At 38.7% G+C, this 24,158-nt stretch overlaps 1 protein-coding gene across 1 annotated transcript in view; it reads left to right on the forward strand.

The window, feature by feature from the left end:
* Window positions 1-224: 224 nt before the first annotated feature.
* Window positions 225-24,158, forward strand: part of LOC149309944 (macrophage mannose receptor 1-like) — a 54,655-nt gene continuing 30,721 nt past the window's right edge. The window contains exons 1-13 of the mRNA XM_089531424.1: window positions 225-285; window positions 473-874; window positions 1,787-1,966; window positions 4,844-5,002; window positions 7,492-7,605; window positions 9,968-10,111; window positions 12,218-12,400; window positions 13,070-13,227; window positions 14,626-14,739; window positions 16,185-16,300; window positions 18,388-18,536; window positions 18,710-18,909; window positions 19,547-19,668. Coding sequence (XP_089387550.1) covers window positions 225-285; window positions 473-874; window positions 1,787-1,966; window positions 4,844-5,002; window positions 7,492-7,605; window positions 9,968-10,111; window positions 12,218-12,400; window positions 13,070-13,227; window positions 14,626-14,739; window positions 16,185-16,300; window positions 18,388-18,536; window positions 18,710-18,909; window positions 19,547-19,668 — 2,102 coding nt within the window. The remainder of the gene's footprint in view (window positions 286-472; window positions 875-1,786; window positions 1,967-4,843; window positions 5,003-7,491; window positions 7,606-9,967; window positions 10,112-12,217; window positions 12,401-13,069; window positions 13,228-14,625; window positions 14,740-16,184; window positions 16,301-18,387; window positions 18,537-18,709; window positions 18,910-19,546; window positions 19,669-24,158) is intronic.

Genomic DNA, 24,158 nt, shown 5'->3' on the forward strand with positions numbered 1-24,158 from the left:
TTAGAAGTAAACGATAAACCAGAAGAAACCCCCAAAACCTAGTACCCTGCCCTTGGGAAAAAGGGACAGCAGTATGGGAGGGGATTAAGTTCAGCATATATATATTTGCACATAATTCACAAATATTGTTCAACCTGACTTGTTTACAAAAGAGTTCTTAAAAAGCAACTAACTTATATGTATTGGTTTTCAAAGGAGTTTTGTGGAACATTTGGTTGTTTCCAATGTCTACCATTTTGCTCTTCAGTTTTTTGTTTCTCATTCAGCCAGCTTTTCAGGTATCAGGTAAGGTTTTCTTCACCACTTTCAGCATTGTAACTAAAATAGTCCATAATCTGAACCGACTATTTTCACATTATCTTTGGTGACATTGTTGCAAAAAAGAATGCCTTTATTCCTTCATAGAGGTCAAACTTTTGACAGGTCTTCTGAAAACTTATTTTGTTGTTATTTTCCTCTCTCAATTTTACAGAGCCTGACACTTTTCTGATATATAATGGATACCTCAGTCTTTGTATGGAGGCTCAGAAATCTCATTCCATCACTCTGGAGAGCTGCAATAAGAATAACGAGTGGCAAAATTTCAAGTGGGCTTCTGAAGACCTGATATTAAACATGGCAACAAAGCTGTGTGTAGCAGCACCTTCAAAAACCAACCTGGTTTCACTCACATTGTCTCCCTGTAACAAGACCAGCGAGCTTCAGAAATGGTCCTGCAGAAATGAGACCTTTCTGCAACTTGGGAAGGAAAAGCTGTTTTTACAACCTGCAAGTGGACAAAAGGAGAATGTTATACTATCTAAAACATCCACCACAAAGAGTACCTGGACAATCTTTGGAACAAAAGACAGCCTGTGTTCCAAGGGATATGAAGGTAAATTTCAGAGACTCAATGCTGCTCCGTAGGTTAAATAGCTTGTTTGCTTCAGCTATGTTGTACCACCTGCATTTAAGGTCTAAATTAAACATGATGCTTCCAGTAGCACCCATTAAAATCCCAAAGCTGAGAAGTGGCATGCAATGCTTGATTCTTATCTATGTGTGAGAAGGAGATATTTAACTGTTTCTTCCCTGTTATGGTTCTGGGTAAAGAACATCCTTCCAACATTTACTCTGGTCCCAGGAGGGAACTCATAAACTACATTAGAGTGTATAAATAACCCCATGTGTATGTGTGGGGTGTGTGAGATGATTTCCATAGGCAATGATGACCATAGTCCACCAACTTCTAGAAAACAGAGGGATTCTTCACCAAACTATGAATAATTCCAGCCAGAAAACAGTTTGATAGGAACTCACCTATATGTAATTGAATGGATTGGATTTTTCTACTTAATGGTATGAATTCACAAAACAGGATGCCAGCACCTTGCTGGACCATCAGAAGTATGGACCAGTAGAGTCAGTGCACAGAAATTGGGAGAACATGCATGCTACATACACCCATCCAGGTGTAGTGTCGTTCTTCTACAATAAGGAACTATTTGGCTTCATCAGTAGTTTTCTGGCTACTTCTCTCTACCAGCAATTTCCTTAGTGGCACCAAATCTCCAGTACAAGTAATATGCACTAAAAGGCCTTCACTTCACTCCGTTCAAATAAATGAATGCTCAAAACTGTTCTCTTTATCCATTGATATGAACATGGAGGCTCATGAAACACACTTTCTCCAGTCACATGTAGAGAGTTTTGGACTGAAGGCTTTGTCTGTGCTTTATTTAATCCTCTTCTTACCTTTCCAAATGTTTTCTAGACTAATATGCAGTGTTTATTTTTATTTTTTTAGCTCTGTTTACCTTAGATGGCAATTCCTTTGGAAGCCCCTGTGTATTCCCATTCAAGTATAAGAACACATGGCATGCTAAGTGCATAACAGATGATGATGAAAATGCACAACTCTGGTGTGGAACAACTGAAGATGTAGATAAAGACTCTCTACAAGGCTATTGTCCAGTGAAAGGTAAACTCTTTGGAAGGTGATGTTTAAGCCTGTACTTGCTGCTTACAGATAGATACATACCCACACATAGACACACATAGTATAAAATTAATATTAAGCTTTTGTAGTATTCATATGTAAAAATATGTGGTGATGCTGTCTCAAGTCAACCCTGACTCATGGTGACACCTGTAGATGAGACACCTCCAAGCCCTGCTGTCCTCCATTCCTCTGCTTACATCCTGCAAATTCATTCCTGTGGTCTCCCTGACTGAGTCTAGCCATCTGGCCTGTGGTCTTCCTCTCTTTCTACTACCCTCTATGTTTTCTAGTATTGTTGTCTTTTCTAGCGAGTCATGCCTTCCCATGATGTGGCCAAAGTACGACAGCCTCAGCTTGATCATTATAGCTTCCAAGGAGATTGCAGGCTTGTTCTGTTCCAGGATTGATTTGTTTGTCTTATTTCTGTCCACAGTATCCTCAGCACTCTTCTCCAGTAACACATCTCAAATGAGTTGATTTCCTTTATGTCTGCTTTCCTTACTGCCCAGCTCTCATGGTGATGGGGGATGCAATGGCTTGGACAATTTAACTATGATGCTCAGTAATATGTCTTTGCCCTTTAGGATCTTGTCTAGCTCTTTCATAGCTGCCCTTCCCATTCCTAGTCTCCTTCCCATTTCTTGACTGTAGTCATCATTCTGATCAATGTTTGATCCTAGGTATGGGAACTCTTTAACTATTCCGATTTCCTCCTTATTTAGGTTGAATTTATGTATTTCTTCTGTGGTCATTATTTTTGTTTCCTTTATGTTTTTCTGCTAGTAATATGGCATAATCTGCATATCCTAAAATAGATGGTTGATGTTCCTTCATCCTGTCTTTACTCATCTTTCCTCTAAACCAGCTTTTCTTAATATATTTTTTTGCATGCAAGTTGAAAAAATAGGGTGATAGAGTGCAACCTTAGCTGACCCTCTTGCCAATTAGGAGCCATTTGCTTTCTCCCAATTCTATTATAACTGTAACCTCTTGTCCTAAGTACAGGTTTCTCATCAGAACTATCAGATGTAGTAGCAGTCCCATGGCCTTTAGAGCTATCCATAACTTTGCTATAGTTTATAAAGCACATGGTTATTTCCCCCCTGGAATTCCTTAGTGTATTTCATTAGCCACTGTATGTTTGCAATGTGGTTCCTAGTGACTCTTCTGGGATTTCTCCCTTCATGTATGGTTGGAGTCCGTTTTGGACCATTTTTAGCATAATTTTGCCTGCGTAAGAGATTAATGCTATGGTCCTATAGTTACTGCAATCTTTTGTGTCTCCTCTTTTGTGGATTGGGATATCCACAAAATTGGATTATATTAGATATGTATATATTAACATTATAATGCTACTAACAGCAAAGCCAGTCATAAAGATACTTTTGCCAAAACTGGATAAAGGTGTATATTTATGGAATCTGAGTTACATTGCAGGCATCAGCACACATTTATAATGGTGCAACCTCTCACACCAGGAGTCCAGTCCAGTCTATGGCAGACACAGTTGAAATGCATGTAGGATGCCTCATAAAGCATAAGAAAACAGTATAAGGCATAAGAAAACAGTATATAGCATTATCTGACCTCCTGAACCCCTGCATCATGGAGGCTAAATTCTCAGCTATCATAAATGTTCTCAAGTTTGCTTTACAGTAGTCTGATACTGGGTTAATTTTACAATCAAATATAGTATATTATACAATATTAAATGTATTGTATTGATGCTCATGATTCCCTGTATATGTTAAATATTGATCCTGTGAACAATGACTTAGGAGTAATCTCCATTGAATATAGTGGGACATATTTTGAATAAATATGCATATTTATAAATCTTGGGCTTTGCTACAAAAATCTTGGGCTTTGTTACAATATCTAGAAACTCTGTAATTGGCAACAGACATTCCCGCAAAGGAAGGAGTGGAGAGCTAAAAGTGAAAGACAATGAGTGAAAGACAATCTTTGCCTGGCTGTCATGGTGACTAGAGAGATGTCTGAATACTGTGGCAACTGAAGCCTCATCTGCACTTCATAATAGGTCACAAAACTACACATCCCAGAATTCCATCACATTGAGCTATGGCAGTTAAAGAAATAAACTGCATTATTTCTGCAATGCAGATGCTGCCTGAGAAGGCAACTGAAGAGTAGAAGAAAGGAGTTCCTCTCAGGCAGCAGAACATCTTGGCCTAACAGGTCAGACTTTCAAATCCCAACTAAATTAAACACTTATGCAGGGCCATGGAGCCCTGCCTTAATGCCATACATATGATGTTGCCTTGTAACAAAATAGAGTGCTTGGTCGAATTCTACATGAAAGTAAACTTCCCTGCTACAGACATAAATGCAAATTCCTAATGGGAACAACATTATATATGACATCATAGGCAAGGTTATGTGAGAAGACCTCTCTCTGCAGTCATTTGCTCTGCTACGGGGCTATCTGAGCACCCAAACAAGTTTTAGATTGACCTTCCTTGTTTCCTTGGTCAGGATTTATATCCCACTTTTCAGGAAAACGTCACAAGAATAAAAATATTTTTAAAAAAAGCAAAATAAAGCAGAAAAAATAGCCAAGTCTTAGCCTCAGGGGTAAGAAGATATTAACCACTATGATGGTCTATGTGCCTAGGTTTTTTTTCTGAAGGTGAAGGCATGGATGTTAGAGGTGGGTGAGGGCAACTGTTTTACCTCATTGACCTTCAGTTGTGTGGGCAGAGCCCATTTGTGTGAAGAAGGCACAGACTTCTGTGTTTTGAATTTCTTCAGAAGAAACGTTTCACTTCTGGATTTGATTTCACAACTAGCGATTAGCTGATTTTACGTTAGTGTTTACAATGTTTATAACACTTTCAGATGACAATGAATTCTTCTGGGTGAAAAACCAATGGACAGGAGATCTCTATGAGTTCAACTCTTATTCAGCTCTCTCATGGCATCAAGCAAGACAAAGCTGCGAGCAACAAAATGCAGAATTACTGAGCATCACTGAACTACATGAACAAACATACTTGACAGGTATCTTACTCAACATAACTTAAAATATGATAACTTTCTCAAGGCATTTTTCACATTTATAAATCCTGTCTCAGGTGTTGTAGTATTATGAAGAACACAATATAAAGAATATCATTTCTCTACTAGAATAATTAAACTATGAATCCTTCTAAATGTGGATTATCCATTGCAAGTGAAATGGCTACATTTTCTGACAAGTCCTTATACAGTCCTTATATATATCAAATGTATGATAAACAGAAATGCTGAATTACTAGTTATCAGTCAATTGGTCAGTCCCTTTATTTAGATCCTGCCTTTCTCCCAAAGCCTGGTCTTTATAGAAATATTTAATAAAATGTACTGCCCCATCTCATGCAATCTCAAGACCGTCTATGAATAAAACCAATATTAAAAAGTTAAAATGATTTAAAACAATAAAATGCTGTAGACTAAAAACATATCAGACAAGTAAAAACAGGAAGCTGATGAGTCTTGCTTCTCCACAGTGGTGGAGTTTCATCTGATTAATTTCCTTTTGACTCTAGACACAAAAGTTACAAGCATCCTACAAGAAGTGTTTGTAGATTAATTTCATTAGGAGAATTTTTTTGTTTGATTTCACTTTGTTTTCTTTTTTGTTCTTTCTTTCTTTTAATATAGAGAGGTGAGCCATGCAAGCCCCTGTTAGTTCAATCCAGTCTCTTGCTCTTGAGTAGGAGAGTGGTCTCCTGACTTCTACTGTCACTACCCACTAATGTTCTGCTTCCCAAGATTCAGTGGCTAGTGGGAAGTCATTGAGGGTTTTAACTTGAAATTTTCCCAACTCTGACTGTGCAGATATTCCCCCCTTCCTTCTGTGGGAGATGAGAATCCCATAAGCAGAGACACAGAGTGGAAATGGTTATGATATAGATGGTGTTCTCGGTCTTGGGATGTTGATGGGAGTCTGGACCCTTTGCCCAGCCTATGACCAAGCTTCCAAGGGACAGTGAGGCAAGCAGCACCTCCCCTAAGTTTCCCACAGTCCCAAGCCTCTCCCTCAAAAATGCTCTCTAATGCCTCAAGGCATTGTGTTTTCAATAACCACTTATCCTGGGAGCATCTTGAAGCATTCACACTTCTTATCATCTCCATTGGACAATTGTGTATCATGAACCCTGCTGCTGCTGTGTGACCCCACTAAAGAATTGGCAGTGAAGGTTTATGACATCCCTCTTGACAACTTAGCTGATGATGGATTCCTTAGGAAAATCTGCATTTTGGTTGGCCAAGAAAGATATTGCTCTTTTGTGGATTTTGGATTCCATGGGACAAATGTCTGGGAAAGGAGCCAAAGGTGGGCTATTCAAACCATGACTTTTATGGATTTTCTCTACACTGCTAGTAGTTTCTAGCAAAAGGGGAGAAAGTGGTAAAGTGCCTGATTTCTAGGCCTAACGGTTTTTTAGGGCTCAGTGGGCGATAATTAATTTCCTAGTTGGAACAAATGAGACATTAGCAGAGTGAATCCTAGTAAAGATGGAAAAAATATTCAAAAATGGTAGAACAACAGGTGTTTTGAGTGTTGAGGAACTGTGATGACAAGAATCCTGGACTGATGAAAATCTTTTTAATTTGGGACTTGCTATATGAAAAAATCTCAACAGTGGCTTTGCACAACATTTCTGCAGAGATGTTACTTTCTGCCCAGAAAATACTGTTTTTACACAAATTAACCATGTATAAATTTCATACAGAATAATTCCTTAATGATATCATTTTCAGCACAGAAAACAGGAGGGTTTTTTTTGCACAGGAATTAATATTTCTATGTTGAAATATTATTTTACACACAGAAAAAACTGTTTCCTTTGCAGAACACGTTATGCTGATTTCTGCATAAAACAACTATGTGGGACTTTTAAAGTAGAGTAAGGGTCATGCAGCAGCCCCTTTACTAGCCGGATCGGGGCCTAGGCCACCGCATGCCACGGCCCTGATCCGGCCTCCAGAGGGAGAAAAAGGAGCCGCAAAATGCAGCTCCTTTTCGCACCCTCTAAAGGGCGTTACTGTCACCATCACGTAGCTTTGTGATGCCCTTTTGGTACTGCATCATCTAGAAGCAGCACCAGTGTTGTGCCATGATGCAGCATGCCATCTAGAATGGTGCACGGCATCATGGTATGAGGGGGCGGAGTCATGGCATCCAGCGGAGTCATGGCATCCAACTACATGGTTTTCAAAGACTTTCTCAAAGATGGAAGAAAATTACTGAAATTACTCATTGCTAATGTCAAGGAAAAAAATAGTGAAGAACTACATCCCCAATTCATTGCTGTGCAGCAGCTACCTCTTCTATGATCTAGAAAAATATGAGAATATGGTTCTTTTACTTCCACACAGGCTTGTGACATGATACTCCATAGCCCTCTCTCTTCATTACAAAATGAAATAATTCTACTATAAGCTTCACAACTGCAAAAACCCTAGCTATGTAAAATGTGAGCAATTTTCTTTTCCTTTGATAGGATTAACAAGTACGGATAACATCGACTACTGGATAGGCCTTAACAATCTGGATTTTGATAGTGGCTGGGAATGGACTGGTGACCATCCTTTGAGATACCTAAACTGGGCTCCAGGTAGGTAAATGCAGTATTTGGATACTGAAAGCCTTCACCAGTCATCATTCAGTTAGAAACCAAAATCTTAGAAGGAATGTAATGAAAGTGAAGGCTTTGGTATTTAAAACCCAATTTTCTTTATCTCAGTAAATTCACTTTAAAAATAGGCTTATAAGAAAGTATTTAATACAGCTCTTTTATTGCCTTGCAATTATTGATCCTCATATAATGTATTACATTTAATCAAAACTCCCCCCCCCCCCCCAGATGTGTGTAAAGAGATCTTGTAACTGAAATAAAGAAGTTGGCTGCATGAGCTTTCGTAGACATACTGATTCTATAGACTAGCACGGCTATATCTTTGAATTCCTCCAGATCTATGATATACTTTCTTGTATCAGGAACAAAACAAAAGCATTTAAATTTACAATACAGACATCGATCATTTACTGTTTTCGATTCCTTCTTAGTTTTGTTTTGTTCTTGAGGATTTCTATGTAAATTGGAGATTCTATAATGCTTCTTCTCCAGTTGTATAAGTGCTCCCCAGAAAGAATATAGCATGTATATAATATAACTGTATAATTATCAGAACAACCTGGTTAGTTTAACCAGGAATTCATCATGCACTCTCACAGAGAATGGTGGATAAAATATACTTACCTCTCCCTAGCTGATATCAGAGCTTGGTACATTTACTTTAAAAATGTATTTATTAATGCTGATAGTTGGGAATAGGGAAATGAATTATTTATTGTTGTTAATGTTGGAATGGGGACAATTGCATTTGTTGTCCTAATTATTAATTGATGTATTAATTAGCTAAGTCATTTGTTTTAAAGAAACCCTGGGATTTATATGGAATGGCAAGTTTGGTTGCCTCTTTTGACCTAATGGGACATTTTGTTTTGGACTCCTTCAAAGCACAAGTTGTAAAATTTAGCAATATGCAAGAGTCTTCAGGTATACAAACTTGGATAGCCTGCCACCTTGATTTCCTGTGCCATACACAACCTTGCCAGTCTTCCAACCTGTGCTCCTATGGTCTCCAAAAGCTTGGTAGTCTGTAAACCTGAGCTCCTGTGTGATGCAAAAGTTTATTAATCTGCAAACGTGAGTTGCTATGCCACGTAAAAATTCTCCAGGGCTACAAACCTGGCTTATTTTTGCAACACCATTTCAGGCATTAAATATTTCCTACTTGTAATCTCCTATCACTGATTGATGATAAAGATGGAAGAAGCTCAGCCCCAGCATTCTCTGTGCCCTAGAGAAAGGAAATTTTAAGCCGAATGTAGTGACAGCAAATGCTCCCACAAATATAATGAAACTTTTAATTCATTACACACAAAAATTTCAAATACTGCTAATAAGAAGAACAATATCTTGCATTCTAGGAGTGAGAGAGGGTATGAATTAATTACAAATGACATGTTGAATGGGCCCAAATGGCTTGGGCCCAGAGTACTTAAAGGACCGCCTCTCTCCGTACAATCCGCCCCGCACACTCAGATCCACCGGGCAACACTTGTTAAGAGTTCCGGAGGCTAGATTAGTTAATACCACCAGAAGGGCCTTTTCCACCTCGGCCCCTACCCTCTGGAACTCGCTGCCCATTGAGCTCCGTTCAGCAACCTCCCTGGTCCAATTTAAGAAGGGGCTGAAAACGTTCTTCTTCAAGCAGGCTTACCCCTGATTCTTTGCCCTGAGAGCCCTCTCCCCCCCCCCCCCCTGTTAGTAGTTTGTGATTTGGCACAAGTTCTTTTATTGTTTTAATTGCATTGTTTTTAATCTATATTGGATGTATGTTGCTATTGTTGTTAACCGTCCTGATGTTTCGAAGGGTGGTATATAAATAAAGTTTTTATTATTTTATTATTATTATTATTGAATAAAATGGGCCTTTTCTGTGGCTGCTCCCAAGCTCCGGAACTCCCTCCCTAGGGAGGCCAGGATGGCTCCATCCCTGCTGTTCTTCCGGTGGCAGGGAAAGAAGTTTTGTTGCTGCCAGGTTTTCACATGACATGGATACTGTTTTGTTTTTGTTTTAAAGAGTTTTAAACTTTAAATTTTAATAATGTAATTTTTAAAATTGTTTTTAATTGTTTAATTGTTTTTCAGACTTGAATTTTACATGTTTTATAGTGTTTTTACTTGGACTGTTTTAGATTTATTAGCTGCCTTGATTCCTATACTGGGAGGAAGGCAGGATATTAATAATAATAATAATAATAATAATGTGCTTTTCCTTTGTCATTTTCCAAGCTATGTTTGATACCAATGAAGGATAACAAAAATAGGACTAACATATATTTTCATGTTTCAAGTATTAGAATGCTAACATATTTCTAACATATTCTTTTTTTTTTTTTTTTTTTAGGCAACCCATCTCCAGAATCTGAAAAGATTTGTGGATCAATGAAGTCAGGGAATGGTAAATGGGAGAATAATAAATGTGAAGAAAAATTTGGATACATTTGCAAAAGACATAATTCTTCACTAGATGCTTCAGTTACCCCTGAAGGTAAGTGGGGAATGAAGTTTAACCATATAAATATTACATCACTTTTATTAGGGTTTGTTGAAGTATGACTTGAAGTCATTTCTGACTTCTGGTGATCCTAAGGCAAACATATCATGTGGTTATCTTGTCAGAATTTGTTCAGAGGGAGTTTGTGTTTGGCTTCCTCTGAGGCTGAGAAAGTGTCACTTGTCAAAGGTCACTCATGGCTGAGTGGGGATGCCAACCTGGTCTCCCAGTGTCCTAGTCCAACACTCAAACCACTACAACATGTTGTTGTTGTTGTTGTTATACTTTATTTATATAGCACTGTAGATTTACACAGCGCTGTACATACTAACAATAAAATCAATAAAAATGAAACCTGTCAATGGCGTACATTCTACAAAATACATATAAAACAATAGATAATAATACAAGATAGAATTAGATAAAAATAAACAGACAACAAATTAAAAAGATCAAATAGCAAATAGCAAATCAAATATCAGATAACAATTGGATAAACAATCACACAATGCCTGGGAATGCTTTCCTGAACAATATAGTCTTCAACTCCGTTTTGAAACTGGTTAAAGAAGTGATGACCCGTATTCGTGGGGGAAGGAGGTTCCAGGAGTGAGGGGCAGCAAGTGAGAAAGAACGAATCTGGGACAGGGCAGTGGAGATCCTAGGCTGGTACAGCAGACCTTGACTACCAGAAGAGAGGGCATGGGTGGGAATGTGAGGAGAAAGAAGTTAGATAAATAAAGAGGGGCCAGCCCATGCAGGGCTTTAAAAGTCAACAACAGAAGCTTATACTGAGTACGAAAGGGGAAGGGAAGCCAGTGCAGGGATGATAATAGAGGAGAAATATGGTCAAAGCGTCGACTGAATGTCATAATGCATGCAGCTGAATGCTGGATAGAAATCAACGGATGGAGATGAGAGAGAGGAAGCCCTGCCAGAAGGAGGTTACAATAATCTAATCGTGAGACCACCAGGGCGTGGACCAGAGTCTTGGCAGTAGAGGCTGAGAGAAATGGATGGATTTTAGCAATTTTGTCTAAAAGATTATCACATGATTGTACTAGATTTTGATGGTAGTGGTAAAAAATACACACAACTGGAAGCTATTTATTGGAGATGTATTTGCTGGGTGGCACGGAATGTAAGAATCTGACAGAAACACTGGGCAATTATTTGAAATGTCCCAAGGCATAGTTTGAAGACATATGTAGCAGAAACCATGATGAAATAACATTTCTGGGCCCAGTTAATAGATGGGAGAATGTCTGTGAACCCTATTTAAAGTTTGCCTCTCACATGTCTAGTATTAAAGAAATATATGCTATAAATAGAATTTGAAAAGAATTGTAAGACACAATATAAAGTTCAAATAGAGGTTCTTTTTCCGTAAAGATTTTTGCAATAATGTTTTCTTAATTTTTATATCAATTTCCATGAGGTTGCAAATGTTTTAAATCAATTGGCATGGTGTTAGATAATAAAAATCATGAGCTGAAGCTATATAGGTTCTAGCTCTCTTTAGTAAGCATGTGGACAAGTTCATATTGTGCTGTTATAGAGAAGATTCTTTCGCAGTTCTCATCATACCTACACTTATACATGATTTTACATTTAGTTTGACTTTTTTTTCTTAGCATTCTAGCAAAAGATATGGAATAGCTTTTCTGAAAGAGGAAACTCATCTTTAAATCCATGCCTAACATTTCAGCCCTTAAAAAAACATGTATACATGGGTAACATTAATATACATAGGCAGTTCCTACTTCTACTTTGTAGGTTTTTAGAGTTGTTGCCAATTTTTTTCAAGAAATAATGTATTCTAATTTTGTGCCAAACTTATAGAGTAGTTTTAGAAGGAAGCAGCAGTCATATAGTAGTCATTGTTCCAATACTGTATGGAAAGATTCATTATCACAGAAGTTTCTTTTAGGATATAAAAAGGATGTGTTACTGAAAAATTACATAGTCTATGAAATAATATGTTTGAATACAGTATATTGTTGGCATCTATAAAGGCAATAATGTCTACATGCAATAGAACAAGTTTTTTTTTCTTCTTAAGTAATCTTAATATAAAATTCATTATTGTTTTCTTTTTAGATCCTTTAAAGCCAGTTAAATGTAAAGATGGTTGGGTCGCATATGCAGGCTACTGTTACCATCTTCATAGAGAACTTAAGACATGGAAGGATGCATTATCATCCTGTCGAAAAGCAGATGGAGATTTAATAAGTATACACAACATTGAGGAATACAGCTTTGTGATTTCTCAGCTTGGTTACAGTATGTATATCCAGAATGTTCTGGCCACATTCATGTGTGTATGTGTATATGTACATATCAAGTAGTTGTTTTTGTGTGTGTTTGTTTGTTTTAAAGTAAGTTATTTATTTTTTTTTTTTTTGCAATTGCAAGCAAGTAAATTTTTCTAAAGTCCTTGAATATTTGGGTTTCCCCCCTGACATGATAAAATGAATGTGATAATTGTCACAACTATTACATTCACAGCAATAACATATTTCACAACAGAATCTGCCAGCAGCATTAGGCGTGGATTTGAAGGAGACAGGACTCTTCAGTATTTCCTTTTCAAATTCTGACAAACAAAATGTCTTACAGTGTATGAAATGTCTGTCCTCCCCGATTGGCAAGAAGTGTAATGGAGGGCACATACTTTCTGTTATAGTGTCTCTAAGGCATAAGCAATTTAAATTATTAGAAATGGAACTAGCTATTAGATGCTGCTCAGTTGCGGCCGTAGTGCAAAAATACAGTTCCAATTAAACCTTTTAGCTGTACACAAACATACCTAATTGGATTGTGATTATGAATGCTCTCCTACTTCTATAACTGGACATCCATACAGCTGTATACTAGACAATCCTGTTCAACAGGCATGTTCTTTCAGACTAAGTAAGGAATCAAATAAACATCATGCATTTATGTTCTTAGAATTAACAGACCTTCTGTGGATAGGACTGAATGACCAGAAAACCCAAATGTATTTTGAATGGAGTGATGGAACCTCAGTAAGATTTACCAAGTGGCAGCGAGGAGAACCCACACACGTAATTAACAGGCAAGAGGACTGTGTCATCATGAGTGGAGAGGTAAACAAATCACTCCTATGTATTAGGCAGAGATGTATTTCTCTTGCATTCTGTTTTGTATGCAAGACTATCCAGAAGTAAGTTTAGTCTCTTAATCTCTTTTGGGTCATGGACTCATTTGAGAATCTGATGAAAGTTGTGGATTTCTTCCACAGAAAAAATGTATATATAAACATAATAGTCAAAGTCATAAAGGGAAAAAATCATACATGTTTGCCTTTGGTTTGTAGACTCACTGAAGACCATCAATGGGCCACAGGTTTAGACCTCTAGGTAAAAGTGGATTCTCCCATGTAACAATTTCCTCTTTTGGTAGCCCAAATTTATGCAGAACAAGACATTCCTACAACCATAAGAGTCAACATACTTTGTTGTTATTGTTTTCCATCAAGTTGATTTTAATTTTGGCGACCATATAAATGAGAGACATCCAAGATCCCAGACTATTATAGATTTAGATGTGCCTAATTATGGATAGGATTCCAACCATGCAATCAATATTCTTGGCATATGAAAAAGTACTATTGGTTGTTAACAATTTTATCCCAGTCTTATTCAGATAAACTTGGAAGTAAGTTGTACCATGTTCAGTAGGGCTTACTCTCAATGGGCTGTGCATAGGATTTCAAACTTTATCAGTTGGTTGAAGAACAACAATTGAAAGGAAGCTTCTAGTAACTAAGAATGCACCAACAATTGGATAGGAAATGTCCACCAAAATCTGAGAGGTCAGATGGGTTGCTGAGTAAGATTTAGTCTCTGATAGTGTCGCTGGTAGTGTGTGTGTGTGTGTGTGTGTGTGTGTGTGTGTGTGTGGTCCTTTATAATAAAAAAAAAATTATAAACTCCCAACACTAGCTAAGATAACACACACACACTGTATTGCACATTTGGTAAAATAAAACAAGAAGCATAATTTATAGTGACTAGAGAATGTGCCTCTTGCTGTCACGGAATTTACAGTACATTGTTAGCTAAATAACATGTGTAATTTTACATGAATGGGCCATTTCAGTTTAAAGATCTCACATTGGGATAGGTGCAGGTGGAAACTGTTTGCTCACTGGCTTGACAAAAAAATCTCTCATACTTTTTTCAACTACATTGAATTGTACTGTAGATTACATAACAGACATGGCATTTTGTGCAGTTGTAAGCCCGAGGGCAGGGAACCGTCTAATTAAAAAGATTGTATGTACAGCACTGTGTAAATTTACAGCGCTTCATAAATAAAGGTTAATAATAATAATAATAATAATAATAATAATAATAATAATAATGTACAAATGGAGTGATTTTCACTGGCATAAAAATCCTCAAATATTGCCCTCCAAAAGTGTCAAGGTAATGTATCTTTTTTGTGTGATATTTTATACTATTCTGCTTTTCCATGTCCAGAATGGGGACTGGGAAGATCACTACTGTGAAGAAGAATTGGGTTACATCTGTAAAGGAAAACCATTGGCATCTGCTCCTGAAGAAGTTGAACCTGATGATCCAAATTGCCAGAAAGTAAGTCTATAGCAAATTGCCTAGATGTTTAACAAAGCTAATTGTACAGATATTTCTCACATTAAAATAGTTTATGAATATATAGACCATCAATGCTCTTACAGTTTGTCTGCCCATTAATTCTGCTGTACTGTAGTACTTCCAGTGCCACACTGCCCTTCCTGGGCACCCCCATTTCCTCTTCTCAGCAACACTACAGTTCTTCATCCATCATATTCAGCATTCTTCCTCCACCTCCAGCTTCCTCACTTCTTCTTGTATTTCCCCTGCTGGGTAAAAGAAGTTATGATGGCACTATTCTCTAGAGGAATGAGGAGAATAGTGTCCCTTGTAGACTGGATGCAGCCTCTTTGGGGATCCTGGAGTTCCTGGAGTTCCACATGCTAAATCATTGCCTTATCGCCACCCGCCATCAGTCTGGAGCCCCAGTCGCGCTCCGCCAGCACTTTTTAGAAGCTGGAAAGCTTCCAACTTCAAAAAAGTGCTGGCAGAGTGCAGCTAGGATCTGGCTTGGACCCAGGCTGATGGCAGACAGTGATTAGGTGGTGCTTTAGCATGCAATAATCCCCGCCTCCATTCTGCAACCCGGCTCAAGCCCAGGATGCTTGATCTAGTTTTAAAGTTCATCTGATAAGCTTCCTATACTAACTAAAACTGTGCTTCTGAATGGTTCAACACTGAAAAGGGGAGAGTGGAATAGAATATTCCTTGAATGTGACTCCCTAGAATAGTGCACCTTTACGCTGAAAACTGCAAGTATTTCCCCCCTCTAGTTATCTTTATCCAGCAAAGGCTGTTTCTTTCCTGCCTAAGGTGACCCAATCATGGGGATTTCTTGGCAAGATTTGTTCGGAGAAGGTTTGTCATTGCCTTTCTCTGAGGCTGAGAGCATGTGACTTGGCCAAGGTCACCCAGGATGTTACATGGCTGAGTGGGGAATTGAGCCCTGGTCTCCGGAGTCATAGTCCAATACTCAAACCACTATGCCATACTGGCTCCATAGAGCAACATAGAGATCAGCAACCTGGATAACATGACTATGTGTAGTGGATGACAGCATAGGAAATTGTTTCTGTCATAGAAAGCTGACCCGCTGATTTCCAAGCTGTTTGATAGCTGGCAGGGAAGCTTTCACTGGTGATGCAAAAATGTTCTTTTCTATCTCCCTGCTGTCCCAAAAAGTGCCCTGCATAGCTGTAAATGAGTGTTACAACAGTGTAAATCAGAAAGAGAATTCCAGGCCATGGCTTTTCTGTCATAAATATACTTTCAAGAAAGAAGACAAAGGTTATAGAACAGACATTGTGGAGTTCTTATGGTTCATTGTGAAGTCTGTTTTAGGCCAATTCCTGGATAAATGGATGCAATTATGCAATGTACAAAATGAAACTGATACTATACTAATATTGTAGTAACATATACTTCTGGTTGTTTTCCATGGACAGGGCTGGAAAAGGCATGGTTTTTATTGCTACTTCATTGGACAGACAATTATAACATTTTCAGAAGCAAAAACATTCTGTGAAGCAAACAAGGCATCTCTGACTTCTGTGGAGGACAGGTATGCAGACGATTTACTATAGTTTAAGACAGTGATTCCCAAACTTTGGTCCTTCAGGTGTTTTAGACTTTGGAGATTATCCCATTAACAAATAAGATGGCTTACCTCTTCTGGCTTGAATTCAGGATCTGGGATGCCCCCAAACGTTATTGTACCAAAATTGCTGCCTATCTAGCTGGGATGCTGCCACCTGTATGCATCCCAGGTCGAAGCTTTGCTCAGCCAGCACTTTTTCGAAGTCAGGGAGCTTCTGAACTAAAAAACTAGAAGAGGTAAACCAGTTTATTTGTAAATGGGATAAGTTCCTTTAACTCCCAGAAGCCCCAGACAGTTTGGCCAACAGACAGAAATTCTGGGAGCTGAAGTCCAAAACATTTGGAAGACTAATGTTTATGAACCACTGGTTTAAGGAAAAAGGAACAAAATATATGTGCTTTTGATACTGATAAAAGAATAGTTATCTTTAGAAATCTGTCTATATCAGGTAGGAAGGACTAATGTTTGGTGAAAAGTCTAAGCCTTGGACTCACATCAGCTGCTGGCCAGAGTAGGTCCTAAATGCTAAACTTGAAATCAAAAATGATTGCTGGTCCACTTCCAGATTCATCTTTTTACACTGTGGGTGGGTACACTGTTGTTCTTCTTGCTGTTCTTAACTGGGGTCAGACTTGATTCATGGTGACCTCATGGGTGAGTTTACCCATTGTGCACCTTTTACAATCAAATTTCTATCAAGATACAAAACAGATTGTGCAGTATGGAAAAGTTTTTAGCATCTAGAAGGGTTTACCCATTATGCACCGTTTCAATGATAGGATAAACCCAACAACAATAAGTAGTGCAATAGGTCCATTCCTCTGTAGTTCTGATATTATGGCAGTCACATTGCATGAGAGGGCATGAGGAGACTGAAATTGCTTTTACTTCATTTTCCTTCCATTTTCTATTTCTTCTGTCTTAATTTAATTTTTATTTTATTTTATTTTATCATTTTGTTGTTGGGTCCCCTTGGTAAGTATGTGAACTCAGCAACTACAGCTACATCCACATTGCAAAAATAATCCATCTTGACACCACTTTAACTGCTGTGGTTCCATGCTATAGAATTCTGGGAATTGTAGTTTTGTGAGACATTTAGCCTTCTCTGTCAGAGAGCTCTGATGCCACAATAAGCTACAGTTCCCAGGATAACAGACTGGATGCACCCTCTTTGGGATTCATGGCAGTTAAAGTGGTGTCAGCCTGGATTATTTCTAGGCTGCAGATAAATCCTATATGAGAGCTAATCCTTTTCTGGCCAGGAGATCCAGCCCCAACCAGAACAAAAATGGTGGGACATCAGTCCAGATCCTAGTGCCATCCATACTGTAAATATTGCATGAAGCAAATAATAAGGGAGAGAGGATGAAGAAGAGGGAGGTATGGCAGAAGAAGGCAGTGTTTTATTCTCATGCAAGAAAGCAGACCAGTTCACCAGAAAGGACTAGTCTTTCATGGGGATGAAGTGGCGTGAGGTTGAAAAAAGCCTGACTTTTGAAAGGTGTGCATGCCTTGGGTAGGAAGGTCAGGTTAGCAAGGTAGTCCAGAAGAGCAATTGCAGGATCTTGGATAATGAAAGAAGAATAATTGCACTATTCCATTGAAGTGTGATAGTGATTGTTTTCAAACTGCTATGTTCCCATTGGCTTCAACAATGTGATTGTTCCAAGACACTAGGCTGGTTTGATAATGTATTCTATGTTTGTTTGGTTTTGTTTTTTTTAAATAAATCTTCATGCATTTGTTTATGTTTTTTATTTTTAAGCTTAAGTTTTCTACTTGACATAGAAATATATATGTGAGTTCTGACATAAATAATTTTGTGTCAAACTAATCTTTATTGGTGCTCACAATATAGAGACGTATTGCTTAGTGTCCTGGAAGTGCAAGCACTCCTCTCTTACTTCTGTGCTTCATGGATGTGCTCGCTCAGCATTCTGAATGTATGAAGATTGAGCCATGCTAAATATTCAGTTGCAGTCCAAAATCCAAAACGTGAATAAAACCTGTGTGGTTGTAACACATTTATTATCATCTCCTCCCCCTAGATATGAACAAGCCTACTTAACTAGCCTAATTGGGCTGCGTTCTGAAAGATATTTCTGGATAGGCCTTACAGATGTGAAGCAACCAGGGACATTCAACTGGACCAATGGAGATGAAGTTCTGTTCACTCACTGGAATTCAGAAATGCCTGGTATGCACTCTCAAAATTTACAAGAATAGTATATGATTGTGAAAAGCCTTTCAGTTTTATTGGCTTGGGGGAAAGGTATATGAAGACATTTTATTATATTATATTATTATATGAAGACAACATCAGCGTAACTGGTATCTCAAATTTGTATCTGTAACTTGTATCTCAACAAGGGCAACGTCCTGGTTGTGTGGCCATGAGAACAGGAACTGCAGCTGGATTATGGGATGTTGTGAACTGTGAAGAAAAGGCAGCTTTCCTCTGCAAACAATGGGCAGAAGGTGTGACGCCTCCTCCTGTACCACCAGTAACTGTCCCACCTCCATGCCCTAAAGAATGGCACCCCAGTCCAACTCGGAATGTATGCTTCAAAGTACGTATACAATTTTTTAAGGCACAGTACTTCCTTTTTCACACAGTGAAGCAAAGTTGGAAGCCTGTAATTTAGAAGTGTGTACCAGCTACAAGACTTTGATCAGCTGATTATTAGGCAGTTTAGCAACAGCGTTATTCATACTGGACTAACTAATGGGACATCATATTTGACTCTGGTATAAGGTGTATAGGTGTATTTGAAGTGTTACTGCTTCCTTGCAGGCTTCTATGTTTAGGAGGTCTGTGATGTGTTTCAGCATAATTTAAAAGGCAAAACAGGGGGTTGTACTGTGGTCTCTTCCAACTCTATTATTCTATGATTCTATGATTGTAGTACAGATCTTTAACCAAAAATGAAACCTGTATTTGTATGGCTTAACAGAGATGTGTTTCAAATCTAACTTCACACTGAGGAAGTTAATAATTATCCTTTGTCTAATCACATTACTGTATTCATTTATTATTTCAAATTGATTCAGAAATGTTGTTGTGGTCCCATTTTGTGACTTGTACAGATATCTTTGCAGCATGCATGTTACAGAGCACACTACAAGCCAAGGGAAATTGTAAAATTCCAAGAGATGTAATTTATTGAGGATCTGCTTTTTCAGTAAAATATGTTTTTATGTCTTTAGAAATTTGTTGATGAAAAATATCGTAAGAAAACATGGTTTGAAGCACGAGATTTTTGTAAAGAAATTGGAGGAGACCTGGCTTCTATTCATAACGAAGAAGAGCAAAACATACTATATTCACAGTAGGTTTCACAAAATGCTTATTCCTTTATCTTAAATGCAAAAGGGGTCTCTTAGAAAGAGTTAAGTAAGATAATAATAATAATAATAATAATAATAATAATAATAATTATTTATAGCCCACCTTTTCCCAGAGGGAATCAAGGTGGCTTACAAGGCAAAGGAAAACAATAAAAAAGACAATAAACACAAGAAATACAATTAAAAATAATTTCCTTACCAAATCTACAATTCCAATCATAAAACAAAAATAACATAAAATATATTACAATATAGACTCTAAAATTTTAACAAAAAATCAGCTAAAATTAAGGGTAGAGGCATCGAGGTGAGAGGATTTGTGTTCACAGGATAGATGGGGGCCATACATATTCGTAAAGCAGAGGTTAATCTGGAAAGTCTTCTTACTTAGAGTGTTAATGTGATGGATCTCCTCCGACAGGTCATTCCATAGCCTTGGAGTGGCAGTAGAGAAGGCCCTCTGGATTACCAAAGCCAGTCTGGATTTTTTAGGTTGCAACAAATTCTTCCCAGAGGACCTTAATGTGCAGGGTGGATTGTGTGGAAGAAGGTGTTCCCACAGGTAGTTTGGACCCAGGCCATGTAGAGCTTTGTAGATTATAATCAACACCGTGTACCACACCTAAAAACTAACTGGCAGCCAATGAAGAAATTTCAAAACTGGTGCTATATGGTCATTTCACCATAGTCTTCAAGCTGATGTAAATACACTCGATGTGGTCCATTTTGCGGATAGATATCCTGGCCAAAGTGAGATTGCTTTTGTGGACTACAGACACTCCTCCCCTCGCCCACGTCCCCCAACCAGCTCATTATTGGAGTACCCAGCTGGTAGGGCCTGGTCCCAGGTTACGGAGCTATCAGCTCCTAGCCAGGTTTCCGTAATACATGCCAGGTCAGCGTCTTTGTCCATCAACAGATCGTAAATGATGTGAGTCTTATTTTTCACTGATCTGGTGTTACACAAGAACAAGGATAGGTTCAATGGATGGTTTGGCATGCTCTCCAGCTGTTTTGGGGTAACAGGGTGAATGGAAGGCAGGATGAATTTCAAGCATTGATCCCATCTTCCTCTGTAATGAAATTTCACCCTGTTAATGCCGTATCTTCCATTACCCCGCACTATTTGTATTCCTGCTCCATGATCAATATCAGTCGCTTTCCCCTGTCCACTAACTAGAGCATGTTCTCCCCAACTGTCCTTGTCTCCCTCCATTTCATCACCTAGTTCTACCCAAAAGATATACCATCAGCAATTCTGCGCACCCTAGATAGGGCTATCATAGCTGTCTGATGGAATATAAGAGGGAGGAAGCACAGCCATAGTCTGACTCAGTTAGACTCATAGCCTCCTGTGTGTAGGCAGCTTGTAGCTCCTCCTACCTCCAGCTGGGAAGAGTCCTCCGGGTGGGGCTCTGATGGTCCAGGGAGGCGTGGAGCCGACATTTGAATATTCGCTGCTCTCTCTTCTGAGAATTCACAAGTTAGCCTCACACATAAGCAGTGCAACACTGATTATATTGTGTCAGTAATATGTTCCATTGTATTAAGTTCAATTGCTGTTGAAGATAATAGTCCATTGTGATTGTTGCAATAATGGGATTGGCTGAATGATGATAATGATGATGGAGATGATGATTCATAAGGAAACTCTTAAATCATAAATGAGCCCTCATGAGAAATAATAACCATCAAGATGTATGAAAATAGCAATAATAACAGAATGGTGGGAGCCACTTGTTATTTATATAATATGTTATTTATATACAAAAGTTATCCTTAATTGGATAACATATTCATATGTCATAGCAAGATTTGTCTAGTGAGGGGCATAAGAATTCTCAGCAAGATTTTTAAAAAATCCTTCTTGGATACAGTTGATATTAAAAGTGAAATTTCATAACAATACTGCTCAGAGGTAATTAACTCAATCTTAACCTGTAACAGATTTTGCTTTTCTTCATTTTGCAGAGAAGTAAATGTATTATTATTATTATTATTATTATTATTATTATTATTATTATTATTTTCTATTCCATCTTTGTCCCAATATAAGGACTCAAGGCAACAAACAACAAGTATAAAACAATACAATTTAAAAACAGTAAAACAATATTAAAATATATAAATATGAAATTTAAAAAACAAACAATTTTTAGAGTTAAATGAGTTATAAATTGAAATATAACATGTTAAAATGCAAACTATTAAAATGTATATAGCAAAACATTAAAAACCCAGTACTTTTCAGTTTGCAAAGACCTGCTGGCACAAGAATGTCTTTACCTGTTGCTGGAAGGACAGCAGGGATGGCACCATCCTGGCTTCCCTAGGGAGGGAGTTACAAAGCTTGGGAGAAGGCCCTCTCTTTTGTTCCCACCAAATACACCTGAGAGGATGGTGGGACAGAGAGAAGAGCCTCTCCCAATGCTCTCAATACTCTGAGGGGCTCATACAGAGAGATAACGTCCTTCAGATAGCCTGGACCAAAGCCATATAGGCCTTTATAGGTCAAAATCAGCACTGTGAATTGTTCTTGGAAACGAACTGGATACCAATGGAGCTGTTGCAACAAGGGAGCTCCAGTTAACAGCCTGGCTTCAGCTCTTTGAACCAGCTGAAATTTCTTAGAACTTTTCAAAGACCACCCCATATAGAGCACATTACAGTAATTCAGACAGGATGTAACCAAGGCATCTACCACTGTGGCCAGGTCTGACTTCTTCTGGAACAGATGCAGCTGGCGCACAGGTTTTAGCTGTGCAAAAGCACTCCTGGTCACCACCGATACCTGGGCTTCCAGGGTCAGCACTGAAACCAGAAGTACCCCAAACTACAAACCTGGGTTTTCAGGGGGAGTGTAACCCCATCTAAAACAGGCTGAATTCCTATTCCCAGATCTGTCTTTCGACTGACTAGGAGTACCTCTGTCTTGTCTGGATTAAGCTTTAATTTATTTGCCCTCATCCAGTCCATTACAGCAGCCAGGCATGGGTTTAGGACAGAAACAGCTTTCTTGGAATTAGGTGGAAAGGGTATCATCAGCGTACAGGTGGCACCTTACTCCAAAACTCTGGACAATCTCTTCCAGTGGTTTCAAGTAGATATTAAAAAGCATAGGGGACAGGCCGAGCCCTGAGGGAACCCACAGGCCAATGGCCAAGGAGCCAAACAGGAACATCCCAGCACCACCTTCTGAGAACGCCCCTCCAATAAAGAACGGAGCCACTGTAAAACAGTGTCTCCTAGTTCCATCCCAGAGAAGTGACTCAGAAGCATACCATCAGTACTCAGCTGCTGAGAGGTCCAGTAGAACCAACAGGGATACCTTCCCCCAGTCCAATTCCCTGCATAGATCATCCACCAAGGCAGCCAAAGCTCTTTCTGTTCCATAGCCAGGTCTGAAACCAGATTGATATGGATCTAGATAATCTGTCTCATCCAGGAACCCATAGAGATGACAGGCCACCATATGCTCCAGCATCTTGCCCCAAAATGGAAAGTTGGAGACTGGCCTGTAATTATCTAGTACAGTAGGATCCCTGGTGGTGCAGTGATTAAATGCCTGTCCTGCAGCCATTCACTCACAAACCATAAGGGCTCAAGCTCCACTCAGGCTTGCATCCTTCCGAGGTCACTAAAATGAGTACCTACATTGTTCGGAGCAATTAGCTTACACTTTGTGAACTGCTTAGGGAGTGCTTAAGTGCACTGATAAGCAGTATAGAAATGTACTTGCTATTGCTAAGTGTTTTTTTTTCAAAAGAGGTCTTACCACAGCCTCCTTCAGGTGTGTTGGGACCCTGCCTTGCTGTAAAGAGACATTAATAATTTCCCTTACCCACTCCACCAGTCCTCCTCTGGCCTGTTTAATTAGGAAGTGCAAGGGTCTAGAAATGCTCTCACCTCTCCAAGGATTATTATTATTATTATTATTATTATTATTATTATTATTATTATTAACCTTTATTTATGAAGCGCTGTAAATTTACACAGCGCTGTACATGCAATCTTTTTAGTTAGACGGATCCCTGCTCTCGGGCTTACAATCTAAAAAGACATGACACAGAAGGAGAAGGGAGTGGTGGAGGGAAAAGGTAAGAGGTCCAGCAGTTCCTCTCTACCTCCGAGGCCTGGACCAAGGCAGATGGACTGGAGGGAGGGCTTGGCTTCATAATGGATGGTTAATCATTTTCGAGGGAAAATACATACTCTCAAGTAGGATAATGCATATACAACACATAGCAATACAGGAAATGGTTTGATAAACAGGCACCAAAAGAAGATCAAACAGTAAGCGACAATTATGCAATGCCTGGGAAGGCTTCTCTGAACAGGATGGTTTTCAACTCCATTTTGAAGCTGGTTAAAGAAGTGATGGCTCTTGCTTGTGGGTTGCAGGCTGCACAAATTGACAAGTATCCATCAATACTGGACAAGCAGGAGCGAAGGTTACATCCACCGAGACTGT

The sequence above is a fragment of the Sceloporus occidentalis genome, unplaced genomic scaffold, assembly GCF_023333645.1.
Source record: "Sceloporus occidentalis isolate IW3139 unplaced genomic scaffold, rSceOcc1.0.p SCAF_7, whole genome shotgun sequence".
Taxonomy (NCBI): Eukaryota; Metazoa; Chordata; class Lepidosauria; order Squamata; family Phrynosomatidae; genus Sceloporus; species Sceloporus occidentalis.